Below are 12,237 nucleotides of genomic sequence, written 5' to 3' on the forward strand. Positions count from 1 at the left end.
ACACTTGGCATCACTGCAGGAATTTCGTGATATCACGTTTTAGTGTGCTTTCAACTGGAGAAGAACCCACGATATTGTCATCCACCTGACACTCTATCTTTGAATTTTACAAGGTGAATTGTTCTTTTTTACCTTCGAATGTAATATTTTTTCTCTAAAACGTAAGAGTTTAAGATTACTTAACAGTGGTAGGCATATTTGGCATTAATACTAACTCAAAGACCATAATAGCTATCTAATGAGTGGAGTTAAAGAAAAGAGTCTGTTTAGTGCAGGCACGTAGCGGCCATTCTTTGAATCATGTCACATGAGTCTAAAAGTACGCAGTCTAAAGATTTCAAGGATGGGAAAGCGGATCAAAAGGAAAAATATGAAGGATAGTAACAAACAAAACAAAAAGAAAGCTTCAAACGTCAAAACTAAACTAACTTTTGATATTGAGCAACCCAAACCATCTACCAGCTCAAACCGAGAATCAGAAGAGACTGTTGAGTGCCCAGGATGTGGACAGTCATTTAATGACAATTGGATTCAATGTGGAATATGTGCAGAATGGTGGCATGAGGCCTGTTCAGCGTATGAAGGAAGCGGATCTTTCGTTTGCGACCATTGTTAAACTCTTAGCTAGTGCGTACTTTTACCCTAACTCATTCGTACTTTTAGCCTCCGTCGAGCTCAAGAGTACGCAAATGACACTTTTTCAAAATATTTTTTACAGGGATGTTTTTTTGTTTAAACATAATAAAATGTGATTTTATTGTGACCTAATAAATAAAGATCGATATTCAACAAGTATGGTATTGTTATGTCTTTCTTCCCCCAAGTTACAACACAAAATAAACTGAGTGCGTAGGTACTCTTACCCTCCATTACCCTACACACTTAGATGTTAGTACAATTAAAATAATTAGACGATAAATATTACGCAAGAGAAATTAAACGTTTTTTGTACTTTTAAGGAGAAAAAAACCAAGGTTTTTAGCGGAACCGGATTTAAAATTATTTTGCACGTCATATTTGAAACAATATTTGGTTAAGCCATCTCATTTTTGTTGGTAAAAAAATATATTAATTTGACTGGACTAAACTACGGTTCTGTTAATATTCTAGAAAAGTTGGTATTCACACAATGTCGCCAAACTTACTTTGTTATATTCGGTTTAAATTTTCTAGCCGATTTCCGAATGTACTATACAATACACATGTCGAGGGTGTAACACTATTGGTCCATAAAGGAATCAAACACCTGGTCAGAAGTACTGCTACAATCACAAAAAGGGTCTTATACATACATAGGCCAATCAACAAAGCACTAAAAAGCCCAAAACCTAGGAATTTTGTGCAGTAAGATGAATCGTCATGCAACTTTTTGCATTCGATTCGAGAGAGTGTCAGAAAATTTTGTGAACTAAATTGATCTCCGGGAGATAAAAATTGCATTTTGAGCATAAGAAAAATTCATTTTCAAAGTACGCGTATCTCGAAAAGATGGAAAATTTAGAACTCGGGAAATATTGACGGAAATGAGTTCAATTTTTATACTCAAGAGTTTTGGGGGTCGCTGAAAACGAATTTCATGTCGGCGATGGTGTCCAAGGTACCTGGTGTCCAAAGTGTCTGGTGTCCAAGGTACCTGGTGTCCAAGGTGGGACTCTTCGTCTGGAGTTTTATGTAATAATCATTCAAAATCAGTCAATAACTATTACTCGGTGGTTTTGGGTTTCGCTGAGCACGAATTTAATGTCGGCGATGGTCTCCAATATACCTGGTACTTAGGGTGGAACTCTTCGCCTGGATTTTTATCTTATAATCATTCAAAATCAGTCAATAACCATTACTAGGGGGGTTGAGAGGTTGTTGAGTACGAATTTCATGACGGCGATGGTATCCGAGGTACCTAGTGCCCAGGGTGGAACTATTCGCCTGGACTTTTATTTTCTTTATTTCTTTCGGTATTTTTCGAATTCTTGTTTAATGATTTCAGGTTGTAGCTCCAAGTTGACATTTTTTATTTTTATTCTCAATTCCCTAAAAGATTTTCGGTAATGTGTTAATTTATTCCCTTCTCTTATTGAAAAAAGTAATAAAATATTTTGTATCATGATACTCATATCAAATTGAACATACCTTTGTTTTAATTTTGTAGTAAACCCGTTAACCATTTTATTGCGGACATTTTATAAATTCCTTCGGGGCTAAACAGACGCCTCATTGGTGTTTATTGATTAAAAAACGTTTTTAATTCATCCAAGAAAAATACAAACCCCTTTTACTGCAACAATTTTCACGCTTTTACTAAAAGCAGGGTATTTAATTTAGGATTTTACAAAAATTGGCACAAAGAAAAATGTATATCTATCTCATTAAAAAGCTTTCTCTCACTGATTGTTCCTCGAAAGAAAGTTCATTCATAAATAGCTTCATTAATCCTTGTCAACAGAAAAGAACTAAGGAGAGTAATTATCTCCCAACTCAATAATCGTTTTCTACGAAACGTTACAGATTGTTAGAAAAAATAGACAGGGTCGAACTTGCTTGTAGTAATTATCGCTGTATATCACTACAAGACTTGGAGTATAAACTACTTAGACCAGGAAAGAAACGATATTTCCCAAGACACTTTTTGATACATATTATGTTATAGTCAAAGCCCGAATTTCAGGCACTCCTAGGTTTGACTAGGCAATCCTCAGGTCTGACTGACGTTCTTAGTCAAAGCCTGAAATTACAGTTTCGGCCTTTGACTAGTCAAACCTAGGAGAGACTACGTTGGTCAGGCAAAGGTCGAAATTTAATTTTATGAAATCAGGGTTTGACTAGTCAAACCCCGATCAGCTATTAAAATGTCGTAATTTGTTAGATTAGGTTTAATAGAACGTCATTTTTTAATTGTAATGTTTATTATTTTTATATTGTCGTAATTAAAATAAAACCAATAGTGTTTATTCTCGTATGTTGAGGCATTATGGCATTTAGAGTTGCACAATACGTTAGAGTTTTTACACTTACATGGTTTTGAAGAGCACTTCTTATTGCAGTAGTATTTTATAAATCCTTGTTCTCCAAATTTAGAATCTTTTGTACTAATTTCTCTTAGGGACAGCTTAACTTCTGGAACGTCTTCGAAATTAGGAAAATTCTCTTTGCATTCTCTTATTTGATTTCTTGAAAAAAGTATGTTTATTGTTCCATATTTCGTACCAACTCTATATAAACCGTCAATTATTGTTTTTATCTTGTATGATACCCAAAATATTTCGAGCATCTCCTTGGCACGCGTTCGAGCATGCGTTGTGCACAGACAGAAAAGATTAAAATAAATAAAGGAAATGCGATTGAAGGTCTTCATGCCCAGGCTAATGCTGTGAAACAATTAAGTGAAAAAAAGGCCCTCCAATTTCGATCGGAAAAACTGTTACAATACCTATCCCCAGTTTTGATAGAGCCAAAGAGGATGCTCGAAATATTTTGTGTAGAATACAAGATAAAACAATTGACGGTTTATATAGAGTTGGTACGAAATACGAAACAATAAACACGCTTTTTTCAAGAAATCAAATAAGAGAATGCAAAGAGAAATTTCCTAATTTCGAAGATGTTCCAAACGTTAAGCTGTCTCTGTCTCTTTAAAAAATAAGTACGAAAGATTCTAAATTTGGAGGGCAAGGATTTATAAAACGCTACTGCAATAAGAAATGTGCTTTCAAATTACGTAAGTGTAAAATGTCTAACTCTAAATGCCATAATGCCTCAACATGTGAGAATAAACACTATTTTTTTTAATCGTCGATAAGAGTGCTGGCTGCACTCTCTAATCTAAGGAAAAATTAAGACGGTTTTGGCTTCGCATTGCAACTGAATAAAAATGGTATACATTTTTATTTTATATTAGTATTACTCCTATAGAGTAACTAGGTCCATTTTCCGTTGGAACTTTACCAAGCTGCAGACGGGGGTTGTGAATTGCATAGTGTAGAATTCCTTCCCTTTTGTCTTTACTGCAGCATCCATCTGGCTTGCATATTGTAGAGGCCTTGGAGGTGTCACCAGGAAAATGGGCCAATAAGCTGTTCAATTAAAAATCTTTTAAAAATATTTTATTTTACCAATATTTTTATTAGGTTGAAAAACTTAGTCTTTCATTTAGCAGATGCCGCTACGCACCTACTACCTTCACGTCAGTTGCAATGGGGGACTAATATGTCGAAAATACTCTGAAGAGCCTCTAACAAGAGGTGAAATCGTCGATAAGAGTGCTGGCTGCACTCTCTAATCTAAGTAGAAATTAAGACGGTTTTGGCTTCGCATTGCAACTGAATAATAATGGTATACATTTTTATTTTATATTAGTATTACTCCTATAGAGTAACTAGGTCCATTTTCCGTTGGAACTTTACCAAGCTGCAGACGGGGGTTGTGAATTGCATAGTGTAGAATTCCTTCCTTTTGTCTTCACTGCAGCATCCATCTGGCTTGCATATTGTAGAAGCCTTGGAAGTGTCACCGGGAAAATGGGCAAATACGTTTTTCAATGAAATATCTTTTAAAAATATTTTATTTTACAAATATTTTTATTAGGTTGAAAAACTTAGTCTTTCATTTAGCAGATGCCGCTACGCACCTACTACCTTCACGTCAGTTGCAATGGGGGACTAATATGTCGAAAAAATTTTACCTGGACTAGAGAGAGCAGCCTATGCATTCTCTGAAGAGCCTCTAACAAGAGGTGAAATCGTCGATAAGAGTGCTGGCTGCACTCTCTAATCTAAGTAAAAATTAAGACGGTTTTGGCTTCGCATTGCAACTGAATAAAAATGGTATACATTTTTTTTATTTTATATTATATTATACTATTTTTTATTTATTTTAATTACGACAATATAAAAATAATAAACATTAAAATTAAAACATAATTTTTAAAACGTTTTATTAAACCTAATCTAACAAATTACGACATTTTAATAGCTGATCGGGGTTTGACTAGTCAAACCCCGATTTCATAAAATTAAATTATGCCAGTTACCACTTTAAATAGTGTGCTAGTTTCAAACTACTCTGCAGAATGTAAGTATTCCCACATGTTTTTTCTTTCTAACAGTCACAATTTAACTTTTTTGCTTTAATCTAACGTGGAAATACTTCATTCTAGGCACTGAAGATGTTCTGAATTAGAACGAAAACGTTTTGCAATCCATTTGGATGACCTTTTAGATAGTTTTTTAATAAACGATTTTATACCAGAATACAATTTGAAGTTTTTACTTCTGTATGAGTTTTTTAAACTATGGTATATAGTCAACTATAGGAATTTTCCCATTGATTTTATTTTTGAAATTGAAAATGGTTATTCATTTTTGATTTGCATACATTTAGACAAGGCGAAAACGGCGGGTTCGAAGGGAAAAATATTCCCATGAGATTTTTTTGCATAATCACATTCGTGAGACATCCCAGAATAAGGTTCAAGAAGTCGCCCATGTGAAAAGTGGGCCAATTTTTTTTTAACAATTTTTTTTTAATCAAATTGCAAGAATAAATATTTTTGGCCTGAACAATTTTTTCTTTAATTTTTTGGACCATTCTGGACAAAAAAGGTCTCTCATAATTTTTCTCTAAAGTTGATCGTTTTTGACTTATAAGCAATTTAAAATTGAAAAAAACGAAAAATGGCGATTTTCAAGGCTTAATAACTCAAGTATATTCAAATGGGAAATAAGCCACAATTTTACCTAAAAATGATTTTATTAACGTTTCGACGCCCAAGTCGGGTTAAAATAAAATTAAAATTATAAATAATTTTAATTTTATTAAAATAATTTTTAATAAAATTTTAATAAAATAAAAATAAAAATTAAAATCATTTTTAGGTAAAATTGTGGCTTATTTCCCATTTGAATATACTTGATTATAAAAATGCCACAAGAAAATAGCTTCAGAACAGCTTAATAACTCGGTTAAAAGTTATTATTATGAAAGTCAATATATGACTAAATCAAAGTTTAAAGCCCCCCCCCCCCCTACAAGATCCTGAAGAAATTTTTGTCATTATTTTATTACTAAGCTGTTATTTTTAAGTAATAATAATAAGCGCCATGCACGTGTGCAGGGCTGTAAATGCTGAGTGCGAGAGAGAAGCCATTCCAGCAGTCCAATTGTGCATCTTACTCGCACTCACATTTACAGCAGCGTCAATACGATCTAACCACTCATTGTTATTAATTAAAAATAACAGCTTAGTAGTAAATTAATGACACAGATTTCTTCAGGATCATGTAGCGGCGACTTTAAACTTTGATTTAGTCACTTTCTGACTTTCAAAATAATAATTTTTGACCGAGTTATTAAGTCTTAAAAATGGCCATTTTCGCGTTTTTCAAATTTTAACTTGCTTATAACTCGAAAAAGATCAACTTTAGAGAAAAATTATAAGAGACCTTTTTATCCAGAATGATCCGAAAAACCTAAAAAAAATTAGTCTGGGCCAAAAATATTGATTTTTGCAATTTGATTAAAAAAAATTGTTAAAAAAATTGGCCTTCTTTTCTCGTGGGCGACTTCTTGAACCTTATTCTGGGATGTCTCACGAATGTGATTATGCAAAAATATCTCATGGGAATATTTTTCCCAACGAACCCGCCGTTTCCGCCTTGTCTAATTTTATTTGAGGCCGTTCATATGCCGCGTTAGCATGTGAACGGTCTCAAGTAAAATGTATGTACATAGTTGTAATCGCGCGTTAAGCGCCTATCATGTGAACGCACTCTTACATTCCTGACTCATTGTATGAAGGCGAATTGTAAAACACATTTTTTTTAACTTTTACAGCATTTGTACATATTTTATTTATAAAAGTGTTATAAATTAAACGTCATTTACCGTCTGTTTTTGTTTCAGGCTTAAAGGATTTTTAAGCTTAGACGTGGATATATCTCACTTGGAAATAAATCAGTGTGAGAACAACAAAAACCAACTTTTGAATAATGAAATAGCAATCTTCCATGGATCGCATAAATGCCACAACTCTACTACAAAGGTAATTTTTTCTTATTTTGTTTTCCCTACATCATCGCTTACCTATTATGCACTTTGCATTGTGTGCAGTTAACGTAAAGTAGGATCCGTTAAGTTAAATAATAAATGTGAAGTTGATTTAACTAATAGCTACTACAATTTTAGGTATATACGAAAAAACTACACTTCTCCAAGAAATTAACGCACCACCTTAAAAATTGGTCATTTTAATGTCTCGAATTTCATAAACCTGTTGTCCGATTTAAGTGATTTTTTTAACATGTTATAGCCTTATTCTTTAACAATATCGCTGTAATAATATTGTTGCTGGACAGGTAAATTGTCATTGTATACCGGGTGTACCAATCAAATTGTGATTTTTTTTTCTAAAACTTTTTGTGATCAAATTGTGATTAATAAAATACTGAAATTAAAACCCAACTATAGCCTCATGTTTTTTTAATATTATCTGTTTTATTCGTTCGCTTATGTTGGACGATAAAAAAAATTGGGTACTTTAACAACTAGCCTTGTTTTTGATTAATACAGGATGTTTTTAAATAAGTAGAGAGCGGAATATATGCAACACAACATTACCAAAATATGCGCATATGTATGCATTACTTTTACTACAAATATGCAGGTATTTTTTCTAAATTTGTCTAAATATGCAAATGCATATTAAAAATAGTCAAAAATAAAACAATATATTAAATATAAACATTTATGTTTAAAAAATTAAACCTACATTTATGTTTAATACTTATTTATTTTTCACATAAAAACAAATGAAATGACACACAAAAACTGATATTATAATTAAATTAAGAATCTAAATTATAGTATGAATTTATAATCAAATATTTTTCAAAATTTTCAACTAGCAACTTTTGCCTTCTATCACTAAAAACGTCCTCTCTATGTCCGTCTTTATAGAAGTAAAAGCGAATTTGTCGAATAAAAACACTCTTTCCAGAAAAATTTCTTTTGTGGGACATGATGCTTTTGTTTGTCAGTTCCTCATTTAAAAAATGGAATATGAAAATGAATGTAACTTACGATTTTGGAAAAGGCCTTGCAAAATACTTTGTCTCCACTTAGCTTTAACTCGGGAAAACACTTTATCCAAGCACTTTTTTGAATGGTAGACATATTTAAATTTAATATATACCAATCACTTAAAAATCACTTAATACGATACAACGTTTACTTTAAACAAATGTTGGTCGGAAACTGACAAAATAAATATTAGACCCTTAAAAGCAGGTAGGTACCTACGACTTGCTAATAAAATAATATTTTTCTGGGAACACCCATAATTGTTAAATTCAGGTAGTAATGGGAAAGTCCAGATAGATAATAATGAGCGATAGATAGATAAATAACGAGCTCGTTCATATCGAAGCTATCAAATTCCAACTAAGAGAGGAAAATTTTAAACTTTTATATAATTTATTTTTAAAATATGCAAAATAAATCGTGTTTAGCTTAAATATGCAATGTTGTGTTTGTTGTCTGAAAATATGCAATATATGCATCTATATGCACTTTGCATATATTCCGCTCTCTATAAATAAGTATTGCAAACCTTAAGGGGTAATTTCTACATGAAAAAATAATGACAGATTTTTTATAAACGTATGGCCGCAAATTCTTCGTTTCCGAGATAGGGGTTGTTGAAATTACAAACTAACGATTTATTTATTGCTCTAAAACCAGTTGAGAGTAAGTAAATGAAGTTATTAAATGAGTAAATGAGTTAGTAATTCAGAAAGCAAATGAATTGAGAGTTAAGTAAATGAAATTTGGTGAGATTAAAAGGTAGATATTGTGCATTTTTTGACATACAATTAAGAATGGTATGTTCACCATTGGCGCGCATAAGGGTCATATTATCCATATGCGCGCCAATGATAAATATTAAATTCCTAATTGTATATCAAAAAATGAGCAATAATTACCTCTTAAAACCCACCAAGTTTCATTTACATGTCTAATTTATCATTTATATGTCTAGTTATTTACAAACACCCTCTATTGACAAAAAACAAGGCTAGTTGTTAAAGTGCCTAATTTTTTATTATCCAACATAAGCGAATGAATCAAAAAACAGAATGTTAAGAAAACATGAGGCTATAGTTGGGTTTTAATTTCAGTATTTTATAAAATGCTAGACAGAAGATTCCACAGGACCACGCGAACTTTAAGAAAAAATCATAGTTTGATTGGTACACCCGATATATAATGACAATTTACCTGTCTAGCAACAATATTGTTACACCGATATTGTTAAAGAATAAGGCTATAACATATGAAAAAGTCACCTAAATCGGACAATAGGTTTAGGAAATTCGAGACATCAAAAATGACCAATTTTTAAGGTGATGCGTTAATTGCTTGGAGAAGTGTACTTTAAGCAATAATACTTTGAGTAATTATATCGTTACATAACACTTACTTACTTACTTAGTCCTAAGCCTTTCTACCTTTAGGTGTAAGGCTGGTGGAGTTGAGTTTGGCATTGTAGTCTCCATGCTTTCCGATCTTGCGTTAGGTTTCTTGCACTTTCCCTTCTTCTCGATTTCTTTCCTGATTTCATCTACCCGCATAACTCTTGGTCTCCCTCTTTTGTTTTTCCCCTGCACTCTCATTTCGAACACTCGTTTTGTTAGCCTCTCGTTCGACATTCTACACACGTGCCCGAACCATCTAAGTTGTCCTTCTACTATTTTTTCATTGATTGGTTCTAGTTTTAGGTTTTGTCTAATTGTTTCGTTTCGTATTTTGTCTGTCCTCTTTCTGTTTGCTATTTTCCTCAGGAACCTCATTTCCATAGCATTGACTCTGGATTTTTGTCTCCCCGTCAATGTCCATGTCTGGCTGCTACACATGATTGTTGGTCTAACTACTGATTTAACGACTGCCGTTTTTACTTTTTCCGGTATCTCTTTTTTCCCAAAAAATGTTGTTTTCATAGTGGTAAATAAGCTTCGTGTTCGTCCCATTCTCTCGTTTATTTCCATGTCTTGTTTACCATTTGATTCGATTATTACTCCTAGGTATTTAAAATATTCCACTTGCTCTAGTTGTTTCCCGTCTAATTCTATTGCGTATGTCTTCCTCGTATTTGAAATTATCATTGTTTTTGTTTTCTCTGTATTAATTTTCATATTTATGTTTGATAGTTCTTCTTCTAGGATTTCAAGATTGTTCTGTAAGTCTTCTCTGTTTTCTGCTATCAATACCATGTCGTCTGCAAATAGTAGCTCCGATAGTTGAGTCTGTTTCATTTGCCAGTATCCTAATGTTAGTTTTCTCATTCTTCTCTTGGCTTTCTTTATCGCTTCATCCAGTACCACTGAGAATAGCAGTGGACTCAGCACGCATCCCTGTTTGACGCCTTGACATGTAGTAAATTCTCTGGATTCCTCGTTATTGGTTCTTACTGTATTTGTATTATTTTTGTACATATCCTTTATTACTTCTATTATGTGTATGTCGACTTTGTCGACTCCCCTTTCTTTTAGTGTCTTCCAAACGTCCTTTCTTCGGATTCTGTCAAACGCCTTTTCCAGGCCTTGATTACCTTCTCACTTACTTGTCTTAATGTGAATATTAGGTCTTGCGTGCTTCTGTCCTTCCTGAATCCACACTGTGTGTCTTCCGTAGTTGTTTCTATTTGGGTTTTATTCTTGTGTCTATTATTCTTGCGAATACCTTCCCAGGGATACTTGATATGGTGATACCTCGGTAATTATTACAGTTTCTCTTGTCTCCCTTTTTGTTTATTGGTAATATAATGTCTTTCTTCCAGTCCTTTGGTAATTCTGCTCTATTTATGATATCATTCATTAGTTCTTTCATGCTATCCATTCCCTCTGTCCCCATGAATTTTATCATTTCCGGGGTGATATGATCCTTGCCTGGTGCTTTGCCCAGTTTTACTCTTTCTATTGCTTTATCTAATTCCTCTCTTGTTATGGATTCCACTTGTTGTTCTACATTCCTTTCTTGTATCTCCCCTATGTTGTCCTTGTCTACATGAGTTAGCTCTTTGAAATGTTCTCTCCATCTTTCCATTATTTGTTTTTCTTCTGTTAGTACGTTTCCATTCTTGTCTTTTATATTCGGCATAATGTGCTCTTTCTTTTGTCTGAGTTGTTTTAATGCACCGTAGAAGAGTTTTTGGTTTTCCCTATAATTTTTTGTCATTTTTTATCCCAATCTCACCGATGACCTTTCCTTTCCTGCTTTCACCGCTATTTTAACCTCTTTCCTTTTTTCTTTATATGCTTTGTAATCTTCCGGGTGTTTTGTGCTTAAGTATCTCTTCCATTTGTCTTTTTTGTTCTTTATTTTCTCTCGTATTTCTTCCGTCCACCATTCTGTTCTCCTCATGTTAGTATTTGCTATTTTTGCTTTCCCGCAAGTTTCCTCAGCTGCTTTGATTGTGCTGGTTTTTAGATATTCCCATTTTTTTTCTATATTTGTATTTTTTGCCATACCTTTCAAAGTATTATCTAATTTTTCTTGGAATTTCTTCTTATATCTTTCCTCTTTTAATTTGTAACTTTCTATTTTTTCGTTTACTACCTTTCTTCTCTTTTCTTATTTTTCCTCTGTTGTTCTCATTCTCATTATTACTAGATGGTGGTCACTGCCAATCTCTGAGCCTCTTTTCACTTTCGTATCCTGTACTATTTTCCATTTGTTGCTGCTTACCAAAAAGTAATCTATGATTGATTTTTCGTTTCTGCTGTCTTGTACTCTCGTGTATTTGTGTACTTCTTTATGTTTAAATTTTGTATTTGTTATAACTAGTTTGTTCTCCATACATATTTCTATTATTCTTTCACCATTTCTGTTTAGCATTTCTTCTCCTTCTTTTCCCATGCACTCCTCTATTCCGCTGTTGTTGTTTCCGAATCTACTGTTTAGATCTCCCATTACAATTATGTTTTCTTCCCCATTATCAATTTGCATTTGGAGCTCCTCGAAAAATTTATCTTTCTCTTCCTTTCTTGAATCTACGTTTACTCCGTAGGCTGTTATTAGTTATTATTGTCCATATTTCTTCGTCCATCAGTTTCATTTTCACCGATAATATTCTCTGGTTAACATGTGTTTCTTCTATAACGTGTTGTAGTCTATTCGGTGCAATTATTATCCCGACTCCTTCTTTTGCTCTCTCTTTTGTATCCGCTCCTACCCAAAGTAACCAATATC

At 33.1% G+C, this 12,237-nt stretch overlaps 1 protein-coding gene across 2 annotated transcripts in view; it reads left to right on the forward strand.

The window, feature by feature from the left end:
• Window positions 1-12,237, forward strand: part of LOC114331767 (probable G-protein coupled receptor CG31760) — a 923,592-nt gene that overhangs the window by 777,564 nt on the left and 133,791 nt on the right. For both annotated transcript variants that reach the window (XM_050659675.1, XM_050659676.1), the window contains one exon: window positions 6,895-7,033. In XM_050659675.1, coding sequence (XP_050515632.1) covers window positions 6,895-7,033 — 139 coding nt within the window. The remainder of the gene's footprint in view (window positions 1-6,894; window positions 7,034-12,237) is intronic.

This window comes from Diabrotica virgifera, chromosome 8 (genome assembly GCF_917563875.1).
Source record: "Diabrotica virgifera virgifera chromosome 8, PGI_DIABVI_V3a".
Classification (NCBI taxonomy): domain Eukaryota; kingdom Metazoa; phylum Arthropoda; class Insecta; order Coleoptera; family Chrysomelidae; genus Diabrotica; species Diabrotica virgifera.